Here is a 25,117-nt window from a genome sequence, read left to right on the forward strand (position 1 = left end):
AGTTGCAGCCATTCCCGCTGGCTGTTGGCGTCAACCCCTCCATCCTTGCGTGGTCGCTTGGCTCTGCTGCAGTGCCTGGCTGTGCCCCAGAGGGAGGTGTGGGGACGGGGAGGTGGGTGCCCACCACACACACAGGGCCCAGGCTGCCGCAGAGCGTGGCAGCATGCAAAGGTTTGCATGTCCGTCGCGGCACGCCGTGGTTGGTCCCAGATGGTCCCGGTAGCAGGCTGAGCTAGGGCAGAGCGATCCGGGGCCAAAGGCAGCAGGAGTGGGGCTGGGACGCGCGGCTGGCTCCAGCGCTGTGTCCTGCTGGCTCGAGGGAGCATCCTGCACTGAGCTCAGCCCCGCGGCTGCGGCCAAGCCCCGGTGCAGCAGGGATGCAGCCGCGCTTCCTGCCCCGGCCTGTGCCAGGACCAGGGACAAGCAAAACAACAGCTGCTTTCCGGGCAGCCCCAGCAGGGCCAAGCATGCTTCCAGAGGGCAGCGGGGCCCGGGTGGCTTGTGGGATGAGGCTGGGGGGCCAAGCAGCCCACTGCCTTCTGCAGCCGCTGCCAGAACAAGTGGGGTCAGTGACAGGCAATGGGAATAAGCCCCCTGTGCAGGGGGTCCAGGCCCTCCAGCCAGGCCAGCCCTTGCTGCTTGGGCTATGCAGTGTAGGACAGCGTTCATGCACCCAGACCTGCATCTCCATGGGTGGGTCCCTAGGGTGACTCGGAGTGGATGGAGCACTCCTGCTTCCAGCCGGTGCCAAGTCTCACCCCTGTCCCCAGGGACCTCAGCAGAGTTGTCAGTGCTTTGCGGCACCCCAAGCATCTGTGCCTGGGTAGATGTGGGCCTCCAGCCCTGTGTGCCCCAGACTAGGGGTTTGGCTGTGCTGAGCCTGAGCCCCTCTCGGGGCTGCCAGCCAGCCCCATGGTGGGTATCAGGGATGCTCTCGGTGTCGGATCCAGCTGTCCCCGAGCACCAGTAAGCCCAGAGATGTCCCAGAGCATCTGCCCCAGGAGGGGCCGGGTCCCAGGGCACGGCTGTGAGACACGGTCCCTCCTGGGGCCATGGGCTGGGATGTGCCCTTCGCCCACCCTGGAGTCCCCTTGCGGGGGCAGGACTGCACACCCCAAGACCCCCAGTCCCGCCACCGGGGCACCACCGGGGTTCTGGGGGGAAGCGGAGCCCGAGATCAACGTGGACCAGGACATCCAGATCTGCTTGCGGGGTCCCCCGGGGGGGGCCGGGACGGGCCGGGGGGGCACCCCGGGAGGCGGCGGGCCGGACTACAGGTCCCGGCATGCCCGGCCGCGCTCCGCACCTGCCCGGGGAGCGGCTTTTGTTATCGGCGGGGCCGCGGGAGCGATGTACGAGGGCCCCGCCGCCGCCTCCGCGCCGGGAGCAGCGCCTAGCGGTGAGTGCTCCCCGTCCCCCGGGACCCCCGCTGCACCGGGACGCGCCCCCCGGGACCCCCCGCCGCCCCCCGGGACCCCCGCTGCACCGGGACGCGCCCCCCGGGACCCCCCCGCTTCACCGGGACCCGCCGCCCCCCGGGACCCCCGCTGCACCGGGACGCGCCCCCCGGGACCCCCCGCCGCCCCCCGGGACCCCCGCTGCACCGGGACGCGCCCCCCGGGACCCCCCCGCTTCACCGGGACCCGCCGCCCCCCGGGACCCCCCCGCTTCACCGGGACCCGCCGCCCCCCGGGACCCCCCGCTGCACAGGGACCCGCCGCCCCCCGGGACCTCGCCCTGCACCGGGACCCGCCGCCCCCCGGGATCCCCCGCTGCACCGGGACCCGACTCTCCCGGAATCCCACCCCCCCTCCGGGGCGCACTGGGTCCCCGCTGCCCCCCCCGGTGTCCCGCTTTCCCGCGGGTCACCGGGCTCCGGCACCCCTGCGCACCCCGAGCCCCCGGGCAGCCCCGGTGGGTGAGCCCTGGGCCGTGCCCAGCCGCTCCCCATCGGTCCCCCGGGGGCGTCACAGGCGGCGGCTGCCGGAGCCCCCCGGACAATTTGCCTCGTGTCACCCCTTCTCCCGGCGCTGGGCTCCCACCGTGGTCCCGCTCCCACCCGTGGGCTCTGACACCCATAACATGTTTCCACACTTCGCTGCCAAAGCCTTTGCCTCTTGCCCGGGTGGGATTTCCCACTCCCTTGGCGTTAGCAGCCAGGGCCCTGCGGCAGGGACGGGGTCCCAGGGGTCCCGGGGAACAGCTTGGCCACAGCAGTGGCTGGCTGGGGAGGGGGCTCAGCGGCGGTGGCTGGGGTCCGGCTGTGCTTCGCAGTTGCCGGTGCCTGAACCAGGAAGTCTGAGCAGGAGCAAGGAGGATTTTCCTGCTCTGCGGGAAGAGGCTGACGCTGCTGAGGGTATTTCTGCAGGGGGAAGGGGCGGAGGGCGCGGGCCCTCGGGTGCGTGGAACCCGTGGCATGGTCAGTCACGGTGAGGTCTGCGGCAGGGGTAGAGCATCAGGTGTCGGGGTCACGGCAGAACAAAGGCAACGGAGCTGAGCTCTGGCCTGGGGAGCCTGTTCCAGCTGGGAAGCCAGGCAGCACGCAGGATGAACTGCTGGGGCAGGAGTCCATCCCTGACAGCCACGGGTGCAAGGAGAGGCCCATTTTTGAGCAACACTTCAGGCAGATGCTTCCTCCTGGGGTTGAAGAAGGGGCTGTGGGAGCCGCAGCCTGGCTGTGTCTGTACCCTTCCCTGCACAACAGCAGGGATGTTCCCAGACCCAGCCTGGGGGGCTCTGCAGGGACCCCTCTGGGGACGCCTCTGGACTGGGGCAGGGTGGGACTGCAGTTACTCCCATCCCAGTGGCAGGACCAAGCCACCACCTTGTCCATACCCTCGCCCCACACACTGACCTTGCTGCTCTGCAGCCCCCTGACCCATGCGCTTGTGGAGGCTCCTCGCAGCCTCCCCTCCCCAGCCCCAGGCTCCTGCCACAGCAGCTGAGGAGAAAAAATAGCCCAGAGTGAGCCCAGCGGCCCCAGGGCTGCTCAGCTGCCGCCGAGTGTTGGCACCCGGCTGCAGGGTGGGGAAAGGGCTTTGGGTCAAGCCCAGCCCAGCCCTGCGCGCAGGCAGAGAGATGCCCAGGCAGGAGCTGCATGACGGCATCGGGGCAGGGCAGAGAGCAGCAAGCGCAGGTCGGCACATGCACCAGGGCGCGGGCTGAGCTGGGGTCCCGCTTCTCCTGGCCCACCACCGCCCGCCGGTTCCCCAGGTCCACCATCCTCCTGCTCTCGGCCAGCTCCCCGCTAGCCCCAGTGGTGGGGCAGGTCCCCAGGTCATCGGCAGCCGAATGCTGGTGGCTGGGGGATGGCAGGGTCTGGGGCGATGGGAGCTGCTCACGCGTGTCTGAACAAGGTCCCCCGTGGGGAGAGTTAATGTACGTGCAGGAGCTGGGCCAAACGGAGACGCAGGGCTCTGGCAGCCCCAGCTGAGCGCTGACTCACCAGCCGGGCTCCTTCCCTGGAGCCAGCAGCAGCGCGGGGAGCGGGGCAGCGGCAGCCCGGCACCTCGGCACGGTGGGTCCCCTTCCTCCTCTGGGGAGAAGTGGGGAGGGAGAGGCTCTGTGGGTTTGGGGCTGGGGAGCTGTCCTCTGGGCAGCACAGTGCAGGCTTGGTCTGCCTAGGTCTGGGGGTCCTGGTGCTGTGGGGCAGAGGGCTGTGGGGCTGCAGGTGTGCTTCGGTGTGTCCCTGCTGCCTTGTGCCTGTCCCATGTGCTGGGGGGGGACCAGGCCTCGCTGGAGGGAGGTGCAGGGTCGCCTCGCCTGGATGCTGCATATGTGACAGCAGCCATGAGCATGTGCCGGCAGGGAGGGCAGCGGTGCCCTGGCATGAGCCTGCTCCAGGGACGAGGGGCTTGCTGGTGCTGCAGCAGAGGTGGGGGCATGGGGCTTGCGTGGGAGGCTCCTGCCCCACCAGGCAGCAGGGCAGCAGTGCCAGCAGCAGCTGCAGCCTGAGCCAGGGCCACTGGAGGTGGCATGAGAGCAGGAACGTGCTGGTTTTATGGCCTGTCGCGTGATGTGTTTATGGCTGGTATAGGACTGCCATGGATGCTGCCCAGCCCTGCCCTGGGTGACATGGCAGATCCCTGCTCCCCATCCTGGCGGTGATGGGGTGGAGGATCACAGCTGAACTTTGCTCTTCAAGGTGGGGCTCCCGAGGGCTCCCGCAAGAGCCGCTGGCACCACGGCTCTGTCCGCCCGCTGCCAAGCAGCTGTACGGCTCGTTCTCCTGCCCGCTCCTGCAGGCAGGGCCTCTGCCAGCCTGGGGGGAGCAGGGTCCTGCCCAGTCCCTTCGGAGCATCCTCTCCCCTGTCTGGCACTGATCTGGACATCACCAAGGGTTTGCTTTGGTGCTGAGCCCCCCGCTTCACATAGCGGCTGCTGCAGAGGCGGCGCTGAGCAGGTACGCTGACCCGGTGCCATCCCCAAAACTGCTCCACGTTCAGCAGCAGGTGGTGGCTGAGCTGGGGCCTGCCTGGGCGCTGGCTGTCCCTGCAGTCCCCCTGTCCCCACAGCAGCCTGCAGGCTGGCTGGGGAGGGGGGAGTGGGGATGCCTGAGCTGGGGCCGTGCTGTCCAGCTCTCTGCAAGCCCCCGGGCCTGGGAGATGCTGCCGCAGGGGAGGGGGTTTGGCCAGCCAGCAGGGTGCAAGGGGACACGCAGATGTTTGAGCGTGTGGCTGGGGTGTAGGATGCGTCCCCCGTCCCCTGAGCATCACCCTGACAGCTCCTTCTCCCCAGGCAGTGGCCCGAGAAGGGACTCTGCTGCCTGCCAGTGCTGATCCAGGGAGCCAGGGAGGACGGTGCTTCTTCCCATGGCAGCCGGCCCCCCCACGTAACGCCAGCCAAACTGGACACCGCGGTCCCACGGGAGACCCCCCCCGGCCAGCGCCTGCCCACCTGCCACCTCCGGCCCGGCCCGGACTCGACCATCGCTGCCCTGCCCCACGCTGGCCCAACATCCCATGGGTCAGCCGCGGGTGGCCGCCGCGATGCTGCGACCATCACTGGTGGGTAGAGCTGGGCGGTGCCGGTGCGTGGCCCTGGGGACCGGGGTGACGGGGGTGACGAGCTGGGGCAGCTCCGGGCTGGTCCTTTGTCCTGTCCCCATCGCGTGGCCGGAGCTGAGCCGCCATCCCAGCATCCCTCGCCCCACACCGGCATCCCTGGCCTGCTGTCCCCAGCGCCGCTCGGCCGGGCAGAGCGTGGCCAGGAGATGGCAGCAGGACCCCTCCCGCAGAAAGCAGCGGGGTGAGAGGGGAGCTGGGGCGGGGGTCCTGTGAGCCGCCCTGCAGGGGGACCCCCAGTCCCCACACGAGTGGCTGTGGGGACAGACCCAGCCGGTGGCACCAGCCCCAAACCCCGAGGGGACAGACTGGGCTGAGGGGTGCGGGAAGCGCTCCCCCGCCATGACCCGCCCTGCGCCCACCTCCTCCCAGGTGCCCCCCACCCTCGGCTGATGCCGTGCCCCTCTGTCCCCAGACTTGTGCAGCGGTGATGTCCCCGAGGTGGAGATCATCAGCCTGCTGGGCGAGCAGCTGCCCCGCTACACGCTGCGGGCTGACACCGTCTTCGGCTACGACCATGGCGACTGGCTGCGTGCCCGCCCCGGACCCCCGGAGCCCGCAGCCCCCCTCACCCCCCAGCAGGTTGAGGAGACCCTGCAGTACTTCCGTGAGTGCCTCATCCTGCGCCGTGGGGCTGGCGAGGGCAGCGGGGTGCGGGCAGCGGTGCGGGCAGCGGGGTGGGCAGCGCCGGGCTGGGTCAGGGCTGTGAGAGCAGCGCAGGAGCTAATCGCCGCTAACGGGATTGACGGGTTGGATTTCCTTGCTCGGAACATCCCGGGCTAATTCTGGGAGCAGCTTCTGCTGAGCCGAGCCGGATGCTCGGAGAGAGCCTGTGTCATCTCCCAGGACCCCCCTGTTCATCCCCGCTCCCCCTGCACTGTGCCATGGCTCCCCGGGGTGGGACACCGGCAGGGGGACGGTGAGGGGTGCGCCAGTGGCCCCGGTGCTGCTGCCCCACCAAACACAACAGACTGGAGCAGCCGAGGGGGGCGCGAGGCTGCTGCTGCCAGTGCAGCCCCCGGAGCTGTGGGGAGCGGCTGCTTGGGGGGAGACACCCACAGCCCCCGTGGTCTGGCAGGGGTGATTCCCCACGGCGGTGCAGTGAGGCCCCTTTCTGCCGTGGGGTTGGGGTTCAGCGGGGGGCACAGACGGATTATCTCTGCTTTGCTTCTGCCTCTGCTCCATGTGCGGCGAGGGCAGGATTAGAGCGAGGGGCTGGAGGATGGACATGGGGAGACAGATGGGGCTGAGGGCCTGGCCCCGCTGCCAGCCCAGCTCCCACCCCCTGCCTCCGACAGGCTGGGGACAATGGGGACAAACCCGCCCATCGTGCCCTGCCGCTGCTGGCAGCCTTCCCCACCCGTGCAGCAGGCAGTGGGGTGTGCCCATCCCCCCCAGCCACCCGCACTCCCCTACCCTGCAGCAACAGCAGAAGGGCTTGAGCCCCAACCCCATTTGTATGCCGTGGGGCAGGGCACACCCAGCTCAGCAGGACCCCGGGCACCCCCTCTCTGTAGGGACAGCCATGCCTGGCCCCAGGAGCCCCCGGGCGTCACATTTCCCGGTGCCTCCGGTGCTGTTTGTGTGTGCTGGCGTGGAGGGGGCCCTGTGCTGCCTCATCCCTTTACCCAAACCTTTAAGCTGCCGTCAGAAATAGCCCCCTGTAATCTGCTTGTGCAGAGATGCAGGGGACCTGCCTGGAGGAGCAAATCCCCAGGCAGGGGATTAGGAAGAAGCAGCTCCTGCCTGACCATGCCAAGGCACACACTTGTGTCCTTGGGGTCCCTGGGGCGCAGGTGTCCCGGTAGAGCTGGCTGGGCCCCTGCCCTCACACTGCCATCCCCAGGGAGAAACACCAGCGCAAGGAGGAGGGCAAGGCTGGGCCTGAGGGTGCCTGGCTCGGGCCCCAGCTCCAGGAGGGTCCCAGTGGTCATGGCAGGATGTGGTTTGGGGTCAGGATCCCGGCAGGCAAATAAAGGCATCATTATGATGGTGAGGGGCAGCTTCAGCCCCAGCCTTGTTGATTCATTGATTAGTTTGGTACTAACGAGAACCGGCACTGGGGCAGGCGATGAGGACAAGCAGTGCGTGTGTTGGCATTACCAGCATCACGCTCAGCACGCCCCGGTGCCATGGCGTGGGGTCCTGAGCGCAGCCCCGCTGCCCTCCCGCCCGCGAGGCTTGTGCTACGTGCCAGCCAGCTCCTCCATAATTCAGCACAGCATGATTTATTCAGCTCTCCTGCTTCAGCACTGCCTCTGCACAAGTGTGGTTGTGGGGGAGCTGGGGGTGCCAGCCCAGGACAGCCTGGATGGGGCAGGGGGGGTCCAGGCTCATGCCAGTCCATGCTCAGAGTAAGGGGGTGCTGAGTGGGGCAGGTTGGAGGGGGATGAAAAAGCCCTTTCCCAGCTCAGGGACCCGCATGTCCCAGCACTGCACTGGGCACCCAAGTGTGCAGAATTTGCGGTGAGCTGTCGGTGATGATGGGGGGACCCAGGCCTGGGGTGCAACAGCAAGGCTAGCCGTGCAGAGGGCAGGGAGCTTTGGCAGAGGCTGTACTGTGTCGTAACCTGACCAACATGGGGGCCCCAGCCCCGCACACAGGCTGGGTTTGGGATGAAGGACCCAAAGCCTCTCCTTGTCACTCCTAAGTGGCAGAAGCTGCCCGCTGTGTGTGACCCATTGGGTCAGCCCTGCGAAGCACTGCTCGGGGACCGGTGAGCCCGCAGCGTCCCCCCTCAGCAGTCAGCGCTCACCACCCTCCCTGGGGACCCGTGTGCCCAGACCCCCCTGCGTCCACGGGCTGGGAGGTGGGACACAGCCCAGCTGCACCAGCACCCGGGGGCCCAGCAGGACTGTCCTGATGGGTCCCCAGGGAGCCTCGACGGGGAGCCTGGTCCTGGGGTGCCTGGTGGGGAGCATGCCTGCAGGATGCCCTGATGGGGTCCCCAAGGCACCCCGGGGGAGCCAACAGCTGCAGCGAGCCGATCCGCAGGCGCGGTGGAGCGGGGGGAGCGGGCAGCCCCGGCCCCCCCCCGGCCCCGCCGCCCCCGGCCGGCCCCGGCCCCGCCCCCGCCCCCGGCCCCCGGGGACGCGCCCGGCAGGTGCGCGCAGACGGGGCGACCCGATAAATAGGGCGGGAGCGGCCGGCGGGGCTTGGTACGGCTGGGCTGGGCTGGGCTGGGCTGGGCTGGGCTGGGCTGGGCTGGGCTGGGCTGGGCTGCGCTGCCTGCGGTGGGCTCGGCTCGGCTCGGCACGGCACGATGGAGATCTGGAGCAGCCCCGCCGCCTACGACGAGCTGAACGGGAACGCGGAGCGGGGCGGGGGCGCCGACCCCATCGCCCGGGAGCTGGAGGAAGGTGAGGGCGGCCCGGCCCGGTCCTGCCCCGGGGGAGCGCGGCTGCAGCGGGGCCGGGGTCCCGGGCTCCCGCCGGTGGGTGCCGTTACCCGTCCCGTCCGTGAGTTTCCCCTCCCCGCTGTGGGGTGCGCAGCCCTGGCCCCTGCTTGCGCGCCCCATCCCGGGAAAGCGGCCCCCTCGTCCCTTGGGGCCCCCTGGGTCACCCTGACCCCAGAGAGGGTCGTCCCCGCTCCGGCGGTGGTGGGGAGCGGGCAGAGGGGAGGGGTGAGGGTCTCCTGCCAAGTCTGTGTGTGCCCATGGGGATGGGGGTCCCCGCATCGCGCTGGATCAGGCCCGCGGATGGGGTGGGTGTTTACATGTTTGCCAGCGCTGCAGCCCCCAGCGCCTCCCAGGGCCTGCCACTTGCTCAAACTGTAACAATGCTCATGCTCTAATTATTTCCAATTAACGGCTCAGTGGCCTGACGAGGTGCAGTTGGGGACCCCTGCAGGGAGCAGGCCCTGTCCAGGCGTGGGGAAGGGGGTCAAGGCTGGGGCTGGGGTTGGCCTCTCTCCCCGTAGATGTGCCCGCTGGGGTATGTGCCTGCTGGGGTGCAGGGCCAGCACCCGGGGCAGTGGGGCGGGATGGGGCGGGGGTGGCGGGTGGGGGCATTGCCATGGCAATGCGTGCACCATTACACAATCCCAGCTGGGGTGGTGTAATGGGATTTGTGCGGCTGAGCCTCCCCCGTTAACCCGCTTTGTCTGCCTGGCTGGGGAGCGCGGCCATGGCTGGGGACACACGTCGAGGCCCCGAGCGCAGCCAGCGCTGCTCTGCCAGGGGAAACTGAGGCACACGCCCTTGGGGCAGTCAAACATCAGAAAGGAGCATCGGGAGCAGCGATGTGGTGCAGGCAGGGCCCAGGGGCTTCGTGCTCGGTGCCAGCTCCCTCCCACCGCGCAGCTCCGGTGCTGCCATCTGGGTGTGTGCCTGGCGCTGTCTGGCAGCTTCTGCAGGCGCAGTTGGCGGGATCGATGCCGGGGGGACAGACATCCCTGTCCTCATGCCACCTCTCCCTGCCAGAGACCCAGATAGCGGCAGGGGAGCAGGCAGGGCTTTAGTTGGGGCCCAGCCTGATGCAGTAGTGCGGCGTGGTCTTGGCCTGGCAGGCAGCTGCCTGTTACTGGGGCGACCTGCCTGCAGCTGCCTTTGCCCCTGTGGCTCAGTGGGGATCCCTGCGTCGCTGCAGCTGGAGGGGTGTCGGAGTGGGTGTGGGGTGCAGCATCCTGAGAGGATGGGCTTGGCTCTGCCTTGGCCAGCGTCTCCAGGGAGAAACTAGGGCAGGGCTGGCTTCTTGGGGGACATCTGGGGGAGGGGGATGGGGACAGATTGGAGGGGATGCTGCCTGCGAGCCTGGCTCTGCACAGTACCACCCACTGCTATTTATACTGGAGCTCCAGCCTGCTTTTTGCTGGAGATGTCACCTCCGATCTTGTCTCTGCTGTCTGCCTTTCCCCATCCCTCCTTCCCATCTGCGTATCCTGCGGTGGGGCTGGCACTGTCTGGGCTGGGGTGATGGGTGCAGCGAGGGGAGCTCTGTGTCTTTCCTGCTGCCCCAAGGTGTGGGCAGGGTTGGGGGGGTGAGGTGGGAGCACCCCATGGTGCTGTCGTGGCTGTGAGCATCCCTGCCTGTCTCTGCTGCCAAGCAGATAAAAGGTCCTTTTTGGTGACCAGCGTGGAGCCACTTTGTGCCTCCTGCAGCAGCCGCCTCCCATTCCCTCTGCCACGCAACCCTGGGGGCAGCGAGTGCCGATGGGGGGCTGTGGTGGGGACAGTGCTGAGGCCCTGGGCCGGTGCTTCCGCAGGGTGGGGGTTCATCCTTCACCCTTCTCCCCCAGTCCTGTGCGCTGAGCGGATGGTCAGGATCACGAAGACCTACCACGACATCGATGCCGTCACCAACCTGCTGGATGAGGTATGCCAATGCCCACCCCACAGATGGGCTTGGGCAAGGGCTGGGGGCTGGTGGGACCCTGGGGACGCTGGGCAGAGCAGGGGACGGGCCCCAGCTGACGCAGACCTGCCCCTTGCAGAAGGAGCGGGACCTGGAGCTGGCGGCACGCATCGGGCAGTCCCTGCTGAAGCAGAACCGGAGCCTGACTGAGCGCAACGAGCTCCTAGAGGAGCAGCTGGAGTTGGCCAAGGAGGAGGTAACAGCCCCTGGGTGCAGGGTCCTGGCCTCGGCCCCCCCACATGCCTGGCCTGGGGGCTGTGGATGGCCGTGGTCCCCTTGGCTGTGCCCTGATGCTGCTTCTCCTCCCAGATTGCGCAGCTGCGCCACGAGGTCTCCATGCGGGATGACCTGCTCCACTTCTACACCACCACGACAGAGGAGAGTGAGCCCACCTCTGCCACCTCCACGCCGTGAGTGGGGGGTCCCTGTCCCACCACTCGCCCGGGGCAGGACTGCTCCTGTGGGGCTGGGCAGAGGTGCTGGGCTATAGCCATCGCCCTCCCTGGGGTAATGTCGGGGCTCATGCTCCCTTCCCTCACATGTCTTCCGTGGGTCCAGCCCCATGCAGCTGGGTCGCTGCAGATGCCTGCCTGGGACCTCGAGGGAGTGGGCAGGGGGCTGGGTGGGCAGCCCCATCCTGCCTGCACCGCAGGTGCTCAGCACACCCTTCCTGCCGCCCCCAGGCTGCGCCGGCAAGAGTCCTCGCTCTCCCTGCAGCAGTACTTCCAGTACGACACCTTGCAGCAGAAACTCAAGTGCCTGGAGGAGGAAAACCAGAAGCTTCGCATGGAGGTGAGCAGAGCTGGGTGGTGGGGTGCCCCTCTCTGTGCCCGCCTCTGTCCCGCTTGCTGCCGGGGGGCCTGCGCTGGCCCCTTGGGAGGCTGGAGGTCCTGCCTGGTGTACTCAGCCCCTCTGACCCCCGCCCCAGGCCACCAACATCGCAACGGAGACCTGTCGCTATGAGGACCAGGAGCAGCAGCTGATGATCGACTGCGTGGAGCAGTTCTGTACGTGGGGCTGGGCTTGCGGGCGGGGGGGCAGCTCCTCTCCAGGCTTGGGCTGGGGGTCTGCAGCATCGCTGCACGGGCTGGGGGGCCGTGCCCTGTCGGTGACGGACCTGGGCCCTCCCCAGCTGAAGCAAGCCGGCAGGTGGCTTACCTCTCCGACGAGCTGGCCCGCAAGGTGGAGGACACGGCACGGCAGCAGGAGGAGATCAGCCAGCTCCTGGTGCAGGTCGTGGACCTGCAGCAGAAGTGCCGCGCGGTGAGCAGCCCTGCCGTGCTGGGGGGTGCTGGGGGTGTGGGGGGCACAGCTCCCTGACCTGCCCGCTCCTACCCACAGTCTGCCTCAGAGGTGGAGGAGCTCCAGCAGCACCTGGCCGTGGCGAATGAAGCGCGGCAGCAGCTCCAGACGGAGGTGAGCCCACGGAGGGGCCCAGCCATGGGTGCCCCGGCCCGTGGAGGGGGGGTCCTGCCCCGCTGCCACCGGGGCCGTGCCTGAGCTACCCCTGTGCCCGCAGCTGCGGGACCTGCAGGAGAAGTACGCCGAGTGCGGCGGGATGCTGCAGGAAGCCCAGGAGGAGGTCAAGAGCCTGCGCAGCCGCAGCCTGCCCAACAGCACCGTCAGCCGCTTCGGCGCACCCAGCCTCCTGCCTGTGGTGAGTGGGGGGCACGGGCAGCTGCAGGGGTAGGGGCTCTGCTCTCCCCTCTGCTGACACTGCGTCCCCTGTGTCTCCAGGACTCGCTGGCAGCTGAGATCAAGGGGACGATGAGGAAGGGGACAGACAGCTCCTCCTCAGACTATAAGTGAGTGTGGGCATTGGTGGCTCATGCTGGGCTAGGAGGGTGGGGGTCCCTGGGGGCTGCCTTGAGGGTCCGTCCCTGCCTGCTTCCTGCCCACAGGAGCTATCTGCGCATCTTTGAGACGGTGAAAGCGGTGAACCAGGCGACCAAAGCCAAGACTTGCTCTGAGTCTCCTCACAACATGCCGGGCTCCAAGCAGTTGTCAGCCGCCCCCTCCGCAGGCGCCAGCACCCCCCGCACCAGCTGCACCGGCTCGGAGGGCACCCAGTGAGCGCTGCGGTGGGGGCTCAGGGGGGTGGGACAGAGCTGCTGCCCCTGCGGAGGAGCTGGGGTGCTGGTGAGATGTCGATCACACCAGAGCATTAATCAGTGCCGCAAGCCTGGGGCAGGGGGACGGCAGGCACAGCCAGAACCTGCTGCGGGCGGGGGTCTGGCACAGCATGGGGGGTGCAGTGCGGGACCGGGGCCCCAAGCACCCTAACGCTGCGCCTGCTGGCAGGGACAAGGGGGCCGGTGAGGAGCGCCGGGCGGCCCCGGGTCGGCAGGACCTGGAGGCGGCGGTGCAGCGTCTGTCGGCGCGGCAGCAGAGCCATGCCTCGGAGGAGCGCTCCTTCTTCGAGGCGGAGCGGGAGCGCAAGCTGTGGCAGCTGCGGGATGGGGAGAGCTCCAGCGGCTTCCTCACCCCCAACGAGAGCATCATCTCCACTGGGACCAACTACTCAGGGGGCTCGGAGCTCACCGTCGGCTCTGGCTTCTCCCTTGGCTCCCTCACCTACCTGCCTGACAAGCTGCAGATCGTGAAGCCCCTGGAAGGTGAGGGGTGGAGGTGGCTCTCTGGTGGGCAGAGCTGGAGGTGCTGGGAGGGCCCCAGAACACCAGCTGAGCCCCCCGGCTGTGTCCCCCACCCAGGCTCTGTGACACTCCACCACTGGCAGCAGCTGGCACGGCCCAACCTGGGTGGGATCCTGGTGCCCCGTCCCGGGGTGCTCACCAAAGACTTCAGGCAGCTGGACACTGACCTGGAGGAGGTCTACAGCCTCAATGATCTGGAGGAGGACGATGTGGACACCAGCTCCTTCCAGCTGCTCTCTACCTCAACACCTGCCAAAGCCAAGGAGCGCCCCGGGGGTGAGCGCAGGGCGAGGGGGTGGAGGGGACGCGGTCCCTGGGATGCCCCCGTCCTGCTGCCCCTCGCTCCACCCCGTGCTCTCCTGTCCCTGCCACCTGCCCGTCCCCGTGGGGATGCTCCAGCTGCAGCTGCACGAGGGCTGCTCTGCAGCCGCCGCGCTGGGGTGAGCCCCTGCTGTCACACCGGCGGGCACCCACCGCAGCCTGGGCGCATGGAAGGGGCAGGTCTGGGAGAAACATCAGCTCCTGCTTCCACTTGTGCTTGCAGCCGCCTCCTCTGAGCAAGCACCGGACCCAAATGCTGCTGGAGACGTGCCCCACACATGCACCTTTCTGCTGGCGGTGGCACCTCAGCCTGGCTTTGGCTCTCCTGCTTCCCAGAGCCCTGCTCTCTGCCTCTGCCTGTGTTGTGCCCCCTCCCCATTAACCTGGTGTCTCCTGTCCCTTCCAGTGTTCCTCTCTGTTAACAACCTCCCCCAGACCCTGTCTACCTTCACCATCACCACCTGCCACATCCTCCACCCCACCACTGAGATAACCACGGTGACACCCAGGTAAGGCGCGTGGCCCCCCACCGCCTGCACCGCCACCCCAGCCCCCCCGTTCCCCCAACCCTCTCCTCCTCCCCCCATGCCTGGCTCTGCGCGGCTTGAGGGAGCAGTGGGCTGGGGGCCACCTGCAGCCCCTGGTGCTCCAAGAGATTGCCTGGCACTTGAGATGTCCCTGAATCTAAAGGTCCCCAAATCTGGCTGCTCCAGTGACTGTGTGGTCAGGGCTGCACGCTCCCCCCCGGGAGTGGGACCAGCCCCCTCGGCCTCTGTGCTGCAGCACCTTGATGGGAAGAAGAGCCTTCCTCAGGGCAGATGAGGCTGGGCTCACCCTGGGGTGCAGCTCCCTGGGGCCAAGAGCAGCGCTTGCTCCTGCGGCTGATGGAGAGTTGCCTCCCCTGGGAGTGGATGTGGATTTCCTCCTCCCTGGACTCGTGTATAAACCGGGACCTTTCCCTGGGCTGGAGGAGCCAGGCGCTGGGCTGGGGCCGAGCCTGCCTGCCTCTTGAGTGATGAGCACTGTTCCTTAGCCCGCATGGGCCCCTCGAAGGCTGGCGGGGGGTGGTGTGAGCTGGAGTTTACTGGGCACTCTTAGACAAACCCTGCACGTTTGCAAAATGCTTGTGGAGCAGTGACGATGTCCCATGGCTGCCTGGGAGCTGTGGGGGTCACGGCAGCAGCCCCCCGCCCCAGCGTGGCCCCATGACCTTTGGAGCACTTGGGCAGTGCTGCAGTTGTGGGTATCTCCCACAGCCTGAGGCTTGTTAGGTGAATGGAGGAAAGGGGGCCCTGCTCTGCCTGAGGACCCCCTGGCCCCTCCAGCAGCATCCCCTGGGCCCAGCCCCCTGCTGACCCCCTGCTTCTGCTCTCTCTTCCTCTCCAGTCTCTATAACGCCGTCGTGCCTTCTTGTGGGCCCCTTGAGGGGCTGAGCCTCAGATGCCCCTCACCAGAGTCGTCTTCCCCTGTGCTGGCGTCTGGCCCCGGACCCCCGAGCACCCCCGTGGGACTCATCAGGCTCTTGCTGGTGCGGGGCATCTCCTCTTCTGTGCCAGGGCCTGGGTCGTGGTGGCGCCCCCCACTCCCCTCCCAGGACCCCCAGCATGCTGGCACCTGGCCCTCGCCTGCGGGCGGGGGGCAGGACAGACCCCTACCAAGGAGCAGCATTTTCAGCTTGAACCTGGTAGAGAAGCTGCGGCGCCTGGGGCTGGACAAGGTGGTGGCCAGAGGGGAGATGTCCTACACCCAGGGACAGCGCAGGGGAGCCCAGGGTGGGCTGACATGATGACGCTGCAAAGCCCCCAGGCTCAGGACAAGGTGTGTCCTCCATCCTCTTCATCGCCTGTCCGTGGGGAAATGGAGATGGGATAGGCTTCCAGCCTCAGCTCCTGGTGATGTCCCGGCAGCCCTCGCGGTACCGGCTTTGCCCTGGTGGCCAGGACCCAAGCCTTGCGGTGCCGCGTAGCCCCAGCGCGATGTTCCCCTGCCCTGCGTTATGCTGTGGCGGGGGTCCCATGTGCAGGGAGCCTTGTGATGCGATGCTTGGGGGGGCTCTGGGGGGAGCCAGCTCCGGGCAGGGGCTGCGGGCTGATCCTGGCCCCCGTTGTAGGGGTACGGACCCTTGGCAGGAGCCAGTTGCTGGCAATAAAAACTGTTCTTGTTTCTGCTGAGCCTGTCCAAGCAGCAGCTCGGCCCTGCGGGGATGTCCAGGCTGCTGCAGTGAAGGGCAATGCTCAGCCTGGGCTCGGGTGGTCCTGGGGGGACCCGCATGTGCTGGGGTGAGACCTCCCTGCCCTGGGCTGGGCCCCTGGCCAGCACCTGGGCTGACTTTTAAAGAGAATGATGGTTTTAAACTCCTTTCTGCTTACTGAATAGCAGTAGCACCCCCAGCTCTGGGGACACCTGCAGTGGGTGTTTCTCGGGGGCGTAGCTGTGGCCCTGTCCCCTGTCAAATAAATGTGAAGTCACGAAGCAGCTCACGTGTGCCGTGTCTGCCACCGTGCGTCGCTGGGTCTCTGCCCTGCACTTTCTGGTGGGGCTGGGGGTGAATCCCACCTGCCTGCCCCCCCCCACCCCAGCTCCTCCCAGCAAAGACATGAGCAGCAGCGGCCATAGTGCCAAAGCTTTATTGCAGGCAGATGCATGCACCGAGCGTGCTGGTGCTCTGCACGGCGGGGCCAGCGCGGCGGCTACACGGCATTGGCCAAGTTCTCGGCGCTGCGGCGGCCGAAGTCCATCCAGTCGGGGTAATAGTGGTCATGCAGGGCCTCTGTCCCCTCGTCGCCGTGCACATAGCCTTTGCGGTTGCTCAGCTCTGCCAGGGAAAGGGGAGCAGGTCAGAGCGGGCCGGGCTGTGCCTTACGGGGCCCCCCCAAGGGCTGCCCACCCTGCACCTCCCAGTACCTGTGAAGATGTGGGGCAGGAACCGGGAGATGAGGTGCTTCTGCTCCTGGGACAGGGACTCGGGCCAGTCCCGCCGGACCAGGCTGGCGGGGAGATGGTGGGGGTCCCCCGCAGGCCCCGGCGCCTCCGCCACGGGCTGGCTCAGGCAGGCGGTCGCCGCGATGGCGAGGAGGAGGCCAACATACACCATCGCCTTCATGGCTGCGGAGAGACTGAGCGGCGAAAGGGAGCAGAGCGGCTGCAGCCCCTGAACCGGGGGCACGTGCTCAGCCTGCGGCGAGGGGTGACCCGTGTGGGGAGCAGGGTGCTCTTCTCCAGAGCATGGCTGGTCCCCAAGTCCCCTCTGTCCCTCCCAGTGGGTTCCCAAGTCCCCTCCATCCCTCCCTCTGGCCCCCAAGTCCCCTCCATCCCTCCTTCTGGTCCCCAAGTCCCCTCTGTCCCTCCCAGTGGGTTCCCAAGTCCCCTCCATCCCTCCTTCTGGTCCCCAAGTCCCCTCTGTCCCTCCCAGTGGGTTCCCAAGTCCCCTCCATCCCTCCCTCTGGCCCCCAAGTCCCCTCCATCCCTCCCTCTGGCCCCCCGAGTCGTCTCCATCCTTCTCTCCCAGCTGGCCACAAGGCCCCTGGAGTCACGGACTCATAGACTCTCTCAAGCTGGAGGGGACCCCATAAGGCCCATCCATCCAACCCCCTGCTCCTCACAGGACAACCTAAAACTAAACCGGATGCCCGAGCACCGTCCAGCTGCTCCTCGACCTCCGCCAGGCGGGGAGCAGGGTGTTCTTCCCCAGGGCATGGCTGGGCCCCAAGCCCCCTGCGTCCCGCTCTCCCAGTGGGTCCCCAACCCCCTCCGGCCAGTCCCCGCAGCCCCGGGACTCACCTGCGGGCTCCGGGGCTCGGTGGGCGGCTCAGTCCAGGGCAGGTCCAGGGCAGCCCGGCTCAGCCCCGCTTTTAAAGGCGCTGCCGTGGCTGCCCCACCCCGGGGCGGCTCCGCACCCACCTGCAGCGCTCCGGGGCAGCCCCACGGGCACACGCGTGTGCGCAGGCACGGCTGCGGCGCTGGGGGGAGGCTGTACCCGTGTAGCCACGTGCACGGCTGGCGACCGTATGAGACACTGGTCCATGGTTGTGTGTACGCATAGATAAATGCAGAAATATTTTATCTATATGTATTTTATTTATTTAATGTATTTTATTTATTATTTAATTTATTTTATTATTGAAATACACATTTGTGTGTTTTATACATACACATGCAGACGTATCTAGGTCACTGTATACACACATGTAGATATGCATGCATAGAGACATATAAACATACATAGGTATCACTGTAGCTATAACCGTGTATATATACACAGACATCAAGTGCACACACACACACACACACACACACACACACACACGCAGCAGCTGCCAGAGGTATGGCCACATCCATAGACACACGCACATATACACATATACAGCCATAGATACATATGCTCCTATACAGCTCTCGATACATGCATACATACAGAGGTATGTTCATATACAGCTACCTATGGACATAGGTAAATATAACTCTAGGTAGAGCTGGCTATAGGGTACTTGCCTTGATTGCACGTATGTGTATAGAAAAGCATAGCTATTTATGTAGCTGGCCATGCACACCCACCCCCCCCCCGCCATACATAGATAGCTTACACCCCCATACATAGGTATGGAGGCCTATATGTGCATACAAGCAGCTAGCGATACATGCAGATACATACACACAAGCGTATATAACTAGCTAAGCTATAGAGCTGTAGCTGCATATATAGAGGTAAGCGTAGGTGTAGCTCTAGACAGAGCTATGGCACGGGGGGGGTGGGCAGTTGGTCCCTGGGGGTCAGTTTGTCTCTGTCATACGGACATTCATGCATCGAGCGATGAAACTACACATTTGGGGCATGGGGGGGGGGGAAGAGTGCATCGGGGAAGGGGATGGGGGGGGTGTGTGTATGGGCTCGTTTGCAGGGAGCCTGCGCGGGGGGATTGGCCCCTGCTCCCTGTCTGTGTGCAATTTGTAGATCTCTGGCTAAAGAGATACATTTAAATGCACACACAGCTTATGCACACCCACGCTCGCGGTACAGCTACAGCTAGAAATAAATGCCGGGCGGCCCAGCTGTAGGTGCCGCGACAGACAGCTACAGCCAGCACCGACAGCCATACGGAGAGCTGTGCGTGCGCACACGTGCACGCATATATGGGGCACTTGGTCGTGATTATGTGCAGGGGTATATAAAGGTATAGCTACAAGTCTATGTACTCACATGGGCCCCCCCCAATAAATCCATACATCAAGAGATAAATCTATAGTTACATAATTACATACATACTTGCATGCTAACCCCCACCTCTGACCACAGCGGGGCATAAGGTCTATATCTAGGGTCACATAGACTGGATTTAGCTGTAGATGTAGCTACAGAGAGCGCGCGCGTGCATGAACAAACGCGCACACGCGTGTGTATACATACGCACACACGCAGCCATGCGCTGCCTGTAGCTTCCTATGTTTGGGGACCCTTCGGGGCGGCCGCACCGCGCTGCACAGCCGCCGCGCGGGTATGGAGAGCCATACCTACCTGGGGCTGTCTGTATATACCGGTAGGCACCGAGGCAGCGACAAACGCTGCTGGGGCTACGGCGGGAGGGCGGCTGCGTGGCTGCGTGCGTGGCGCTCGCCGGCTGGCCGCCGCGTACCGGCGCAGGCACTGTACCAACGTACAAGGGGCGCTTGGCCCCGGCAGGATCATTTACTGCAGCACACAGACACCCCCCATTTCATGTTAGCTACGTGTTATTATAGCCTATATATGCAGAGAAGTTATATGTTACTTCATGTATTATGTAATAAACAGTGACTGTACAGTATAATATATAACATTCTACACAATATATAGATAATATACATAATGTATACAATTGTGACAGATAATATAGTGTATTTTGTGCATCCATCTAAACACATACATATATTCATATGTAGCTGTAGATACACACAAACGCAGCTGTGTTTATATGGATGGAGACTATATGGGCCCGTTGCCCTTTGTGTCTGTAAGACACATGGGGTGTGTAACGTGCACAGGGTGTGTAACATACATGGGGTGTGTGTAATGTACACGGGGTGTGTAACATACATGGGGGGTGTGTAACATACATGGGGTGTGTGTAATGTACACGGGGTGTGTAACATACATGGGGTGTGTGTAACATACATGGGGTGTGTGTAATGTACACGGGGTGTGTAACATACATGGGGTGTGTAACATACATGGGGTGTGTAACATACATGGGGTGTGTGTAACGTACATGGGGTGTGTGTAATGTACACGGGGTGTGTAACATACATGGGGTGTGTAACATACATGGGGTGTGTGTAACATACATGGGGTGTGTGTAATGTACACGGGGTGTGTAACGTGCACGGGGTGTATAACATACATGGGGTGTGTGTAATGTACACGGGGTGTGTAACATACATGGGGGGTGTGTAACATACATGGGGTGTGTGTAATGTACACGGGGTGTGTAACATACATGGGGGGTGTGTAACATACATGGGGTGTGTGTAATGTACACGGGGTGTGTAACGTGCACGGGGTGTATAACATACATGGGGTGTGTGTAACATACATGGGGTGTGTAACATACATGGGGTGTGTGTAACATACATGGGATGTGTGTAACGTACATGGGGTGTGTGTAATGTACACGGGGTGTGTAACATACATGGGGTGTGTGTAACATACATGGGGTGTGTGTAATGTACACGGGGTGTGTAACATACACGGGGTGTGTGTAACATACATGGGGTGTGTAACATACATGGGGGTGTGTAACATACACGGGGGGGTGTGTAACATACATGGGGGGGTGTGTAACGTACATGGGGTGTGTAATGTACATGGGGTGTGTGTAACATACACGGGGTGTGTGTAACATACATGGGGTGTGTAACATACATGGGGTGTGTGTAACATACATGGGGTGTGTGTAACGTACACGGGGTGTGTGTAACATACATGGGGTGTGTGTAACGTACACGGGGTGTGTGTAACATACACGGGGTGTGTGTAACATACATGGGGGGTGTGTAACATACACGGGGGGTGTACACAACCCCACACACACTCTGGCGCCAATCAGCCCATATCGCTTCCATCCACATAAACATACATGTGCACACGGGCGTGGCTCTAGCTAGATGTACGTGTGCGCGCATATAAAGGCACACATACACACAGCTATAGGTATGGACATACACACACGCATAGGCACGTATGTTGATACTGACTGACACGCTATGGGGCCATCGTCCCCACCGGTACGTGTGTGTGTGCGTGTGTGTGCACGCATGCCATGGCGTGTGCCATGAGTCCTGGGGGGGAGGGGCAACCCCAGGTGGGGGGAGGGTCACGGGGTGCCTGGGGGTGCCCTGGCTGTGCCCAGCCCCGCAGCCTGGCTCCGGCTGACGCTGCCACACTCGCCCACCACAGGCTGGCACCAGTGGGGACGCCTTTGCCCCCCGTTGCAACCATGCTGGCACTGGGGGCTCCCCCCCCATCCACCCCTCAATCCCCCACCACCCCCAGCATCATGGGGGTCCCCAGGGGGCTGCGCCTCCGGCTGCTTGGGCTCAGTGGAGCACAAAGCTGGGACCAACATGGCACTGGGACCAACGTGGCACTGGGAGCTGTGTCCTCGGCCAGGACACACGCCCCGGAGCAGCCCTGTATCTCCCCACCCCAAAAAGCTTTGGGGTGCCGCGGAGGGGGTAGGCGCTGCTGCCCCCCCTTCTGTGCGTGGTGACAGACCCTGGCGACACACGGCGCCCACCCCAAGGCTCAGGAATGCCCCGCTGCCGAGCACTGCCTGCCCCAGCGTCACCCCCCAGCAGAGCCCTCTCTGCTGCCGCTCGTCTGCCCTTTCAACATCGATAGAGCCTCTTGCCCGTATTGACACTCGGCTCGCGTTCGTGGCGAGCATTTGTCTCAGCCGTCAATAACGCACGCGTGAGCGCCGTGCCACCGAGCGGGCGCCCGGCGCTGCCGGCCCGAGCCTCTGCCACGCGCCGTGTTTGCGAAGGACGCTATCGGTGCTCCTCAAACAACCCCAAAACAAATGGGCTTTCAACGAGCAGGGAGGCGGCAGCGCCCCGGTGCCTCCCATGCCCCGCAACAATCGATCGCTCGCTCGGCAGAGTTTTTTTTTAATGAGGAACAAACAAATTGTTTTGCAATTTCTGGCTTTTAATGGCTCAATCTGGGCCATATGAGCCATCAGGGTGACGGGGACACAGCGGCCACTTCCTCCAGCACGCTGGGCTTGGCAGCCCCTTGACGCAGGATCGCGGCCTGACCCTTGGGCGCTCGGGCTGGTCCCTTCTCCCAGCCCTGGCCACGCCTCGACAGGACGGGCCGAGGAAGGCCAGGTAAGCCCCGCTCCCAGCATCCCTCGCCTCTGCCCAGCCGCGTCTGGCTCTCCTGGCCCAGCCAGGCCATGGTGGCCGAGGCCCCTGGGCCGAGGCGGTGCCTCCCTCTTGCGCCCGACGGGCTGCGAGCGGCCCGGCACAGCCCAGCGGGGGGAAAGCCTGGAAAGGTCCCTGCGCAGGCGGGGGAAGTTGAATTCTTGGGGCAGCAGCAGAGCGGGGGTTGCGCTGGGTCGGGCTGCAGGCACGTACACGCAGCCCAGCGCGAGCGGCGGCCCCAGCGCTGCCTGCCCTGGCTCCCCGAGGTGCAGGCAGGGCTCGAGGTCACCTGCCGCCTCCGTGCGCTCGAGGGCGCTTCGCGTAATTGCGGCAATTTGGTTTCCAAGAGCAAAGTCTCTCAGGAGGGTAAATGGAGGTGAAATGAACCGAGCGCTCCCCCGCAGCGCACGAAGAGGGGCGGGAAGTCGGGATCGTTGCAGGCAGCGAGTGAACAAACAAGACTCTGTTCTTAGAAAGCGGCCAGCAGTGCAGGCGGCCGCCCAGGCAGCTCCCGGCGCTTCCGGCACCACGCAGGGTGCAAGCGAGCCTCGCCAAAACACCGGGCCCTCGCAGCGGGCAGGCTCAGTTCTGCAGCCAGAGCAGCGCCTGCCCAGGCTGGACGGGGCCGGGGCGCCCAGGAGCGACGCGCACGGGCTTTCTGCACGCTCTTACGGACTTCAGGGTGTTTAATGCCGCTGGTGCGCAGGCGGCGGTTGCCAGCGCCCCCAGCCAGAGCTGCTCTCGCAGGGCATGCTTTACCCGAGGTGACTTTGCTCTCGCTCGCTGGGGGCTCCTAAGCTCGGAGAGGAAAAGGCCCCCCCGGGCCCGGGGCAGAGCCCGGCCACTCTCCTCTCTGCCGGAAGCAGAAGCGCCAGCCGGGCTCACAGGAACATGATGAGCCCAAAGCTGGTGTGGGGTTAACGAACTCCAGGAGGAAGGGACTGACTCCACAGCCACCACCCCCTCCCTGGCTGTTTACCTCAGCCTGGGTCAGGGAGCACCGAGGGTGCTGCTCCTCTTCCTCCTCCTCAGGCCTCCCAGCCCTGCAGGGGGACACCCCCCCCCCCCCCCCGGCACCCACAGAGCTCCGGGGCTGCACGTCCCACCCCAGCCCTGCTCCAACAGCGCCAGAAGCACCGAGCCAGTGTCACTGCTTACAGAAAGCAACTGAATCCACCGAGCAAATGCCTTTGAAAAACATTTTTATTTAAATAAGACTTTAAATACATTACATAAAACATTAAAAATGAAACCAAAAACCTGCTACTTCAGAGGGCATTAGGCAGCAGTTGCAAGCGACACAGAGGCTCTGCAGCTCTATCTACAGTGACGCTCGTTACATTAGTCCAAAATTGATCCCTTGTCAGAAGTTTAACCCAAGGTAACGGTTCCTTCGGGTACGCTAGCCCGGTGTCTTGGGGCTCACGGGGTACCAGCACCCGCCGGGCCTGAACTGCAGACATCCAGCCTCGTGCACGCTCTTCCGTTACTCCTCTTGCTCAAAGTCAAGCTTCCCCAAATCCCTCTGCCACCAGCAGCCAACACCACCTAGAGGGAAGGCGCTATCTCGCCGTGCCATGTCACGGCTCGCGCTCGGTGCCTCGCTCCGCCTGGGACTGCGGGAGGCTCCGCCAGAGTTACCGTCCATCGGAATGGAAGAGCAGCTGGACTGAGGAGCGATCCGGACAGCCTCTGCACTGACGGGCCGAGTCCCTTCGCTTAACTTGGACCATCTGGTTACTTTTAGCTTCAGGCTGGACCGTGCCGAACACCCGATTTACCTCTGTTAAATGAGGGACAGCAAGACGAGATAGCATGGGCTCTTGTCAGTTTATTACATCACCGAATTACACTAGTCCAGACTGAACAGTGGACCCAAGATCGTTACATTACACAAACCGGCTGGTTTTAAACTTATGACAAGGGACAGGCGGGAATTTCATGGTAAGGAAATCTTCTTGCATAAAGCTTCAGTGGCCCACAGGCACTTAAAACCCATGGACTTTCAGCTGGTCGTCTTTAGCCAGTCCGATCTGCAAGAAAGAAAACGCACTTTACAGCGCACCGAAGCGGAGGGGCCTCCGCGCGCCCCGGTGCAGCATCTACGCTGAGCTTCTGCTCCCCTCTAAGGGACGGAACGATGACGAGATTGCAACGGCCAAAGCCTGCGGACGGCATCTGCCCCAAGCAAGAACGTAAAGAAGAACAGAAAGCGCTTCCTCCGTCCGCCGGTTCTTTTATCACTAAGGGAATTAGAACCTGTGTGGTTATTGAAGAAGAGACTCCCGTTTAGTTTAAAATCGAGCCGGCGCGCGCGCAGCAGAGCAAAAGCATCCTACCTCTACGAGGAACTGGCATATGTTCTTGCGCTGGTCGCCTTGCAGCTGAATCACTTCTCCATACTCGGGGTGTTCGATTACAGTACCATTGCAGGCAAATTTCTGCGGGGAAGAAGAGCGAGGCCGCCTTAGCACGATGCAAACCGCGAACGCCGCTCCCAGGCGCCTCTGCAGCCCCCCGACACCCCCCCCAGCCCAGCGCCGGGGGTCCCCGCGCAGCCCCCACCTTTTTGAAGGCCTTCACCAGTTTCTTTTTATCGTAATCATCCGCGATGCCCTGGACTGTGGTGAGGGTCTTCCTGCCGTTCCGCTGCTGGATCCTTATATGGATGTAGTCCTCAGTGCCGGCAGGGAGCAGGTCATCACCCTTACTTGCATCAGCAAAGGGGTCTGCGGAGAGCGCCCGTCACACCCCGGCCCACCGCGCTCCCCATTGGCCAGCCCGCCCGCCCGTCAGACGCGGGACCCGCCCCCCTCCTTCCCCCCCCTCCCCCCTCCCTCGGCTGACGCAACCGGCCCCGGGAATAGCAACTGCGCCACGGGGCGGGGCCGCCGCAGGGCGGGGCCGCCAGGCCGCTCCCCCGGCCCGGCCCGGCCCCGCCGCCGCCCCGCGGGCCTCACCGAAGGGTTGGAGGTTCTGGATAGCGGACATACGATACGCTTCCCTTCCCTCGGCGGAGGCGGCGGCGGCGGAGGCGGCGGCGGCGCGAGCGGCTCTCGGCGGAGGATGCTCTCTCGGCGGCGGCTCGAGACGCTGTCAGGGGGGCGGGACTGGCGCCGCCCGCTTATATACCGCCTCCGCGTGACGCCAGCACGCACGGGAAGCGGGGGCGGCGATTGGCCGTCTCGCGCGTGGCGTCACGCCGTACGGGGGAGCGCGGCCGCGCCCCGGCTGGCGCGAGAGGGGCGGGCGCATGCGCGGCGGAGGCGCGGGATGGGGTGGGATGGGGGGGCCGGCCTCGCGCGGGGCAGCGCATGCGCAGCGTGG

At 64.8% G+C, this 25,117-nt stretch overlaps 3 protein-coding genes across 3 annotated transcripts; 1 reads left to right on the forward strand and 2 right to left on the reverse strand.

The window, feature by feature from the left end:
• Positions 1–5,589: 5,589 nt before the first annotated feature.
• On the forward strand, positions 5,590–15,859 carry HAP1 (huntingtin associated protein 1). The gene is made up of 15 exons (XM_064473327.1): positions 5,590–5,670; positions 10,300–10,376; positions 10,495–10,611; positions 10,725–10,825; positions 11,099–11,207; positions 11,344–11,422; positions 11,548–11,678; positions 11,757–11,831; positions 11,935–12,072; positions 12,153–12,220; positions 12,317–12,484; positions 12,717–13,030; positions 13,127–13,345; positions 13,797–13,899; positions 14,777–15,859. Exons 2-15 carry the CDS (start codon positions 10,317–10,319, stop codon positions 15,174–15,176), a joined length of 2,082 nt encoding a protein of 693 aa, XP_064329397.1. The 5' UTR covers positions 5,590–5,670; positions 10,300–10,316; the 3' UTR covers positions 15,177–15,859.
• A 154-nt stretch (positions 15,860–16,013) lies between these two features.
• Positions 16,014–17,304, reverse strand: LOC135317289 (gastrin/cholecystokinin-like peptide). Its single transcript, XM_064473265.1, has 3 exons — positions 17,171–17,304; positions 16,295–16,506; positions 16,014–16,205 (listed from the first exon to the last, which is right to left on the reverse strand). The coding sequence occupies exons 2-3, from the start codon at positions 16,491–16,493 to the stop codon at positions 16,081–16,083; spliced, it is 324 nt and encodes a 107-aa protein (XP_064329335.1). The 5' UTR covers positions 16,494–16,506; positions 17,171–17,304; the 3' UTR covers positions 16,014–16,080.
• Positions 17,305–23,601: 6,297 nt separating this feature from the next.
• EIF1 (eukaryotic translation initiation factor 1) lies at positions 23,602–24,906 on the reverse strand. The gene is made up of 4 exons (XM_064473149.1): positions 24,751–24,906; positions 24,356–24,519; positions 24,130–24,231; positions 23,602–23,823 (listed from the first exon to the last, which is right to left on the reverse strand). Exons 1-4 carry the CDS (start codon positions 24,779–24,781, stop codon positions 23,779–23,781), a joined length of 342 nt encoding a protein of 113 aa, XP_064329219.1. The 5' UTR covers positions 24,782–24,906; the 3' UTR covers positions 23,602–23,778.
• Positions 24,907–25,117: the final 211 nt, after the last annotated feature.

The sequence above is a fragment of the Phalacrocorax carbo genome, chromosome 25, assembly GCF_963921805.1.
Source record: "Phalacrocorax carbo chromosome 25, bPhaCar2.1, whole genome shotgun sequence".
In the NCBI taxonomy this organism is placed as follows: Eukaryota; Metazoa; Chordata; class Aves; order Suliformes; family Phalacrocoracidae; genus Phalacrocorax; species Phalacrocorax carbo.

What these genes read in the sequence shown, in the direction of transcription:
- LOC135317289 (XM_064473265.1), bottom strand. Translation starts at nt 16,493, where the DNA reads ATGAAGGCGATGGTGTATGTTGGCCTCCTCCTCGCCATCGCGGCGACC. An exon ending in CCTGCCCCACATCTTCACAG is followed by an intron (nt 16,206 to 16,294) that starts GTACTGGGAGGT and finishes TTTCCCTGGCAG; the next exon opens with AGCTGAGCAACCGCAAAGGC.
- EIF1 (XM_064473149.1), bottom strand. Translation starts at nt 24,781, where the DNA reads ATGTCCGCTATCCAGAACCTCCAACCCTTCG. An exon ending in TGGTGAAGGCCTTCAAAAAG is followed by an intron (nt 24,232 to 24,355) that starts GTGGGGGCTGCG and finishes TCTTCCCCGCAG; the next exon opens with AAATTTGCCTGCAATGGTAC. An exon ending in TATGCCAGTTCCTCGTAGAG is followed by an intron (nt 23,824 to 24,129) that starts GTAGGATGCTTT and finishes TCTTTCTTGCAG; the next exon opens with ATCGGACTGGCTAAAGACGA.
- HAP1 (XM_064473327.1), top strand. Translation starts at nt 10,317, where the DNA reads ATGGTCAGGATCACGAAGACCTACCACGACATCGATGCCGTCACCAAC. An exon ending in TCACCAACCTGCTGGATGAG is followed by an intron (nt 10,377 to 10,494) that starts GTATGCCAATGC and finishes TGCCCCTTGCAG; the next exon opens with AAGGAGCGGGACCTGGAGCT. An exon ending in AGCCAAGGAGCGCCCCGGGG is followed by an intron (nt 13,346 to 13,796) that starts GTGAGCGCAGGG and finishes TGTCCCTTCCAG; the next exon opens with TGTTCCTCTCTGTTAACAAC.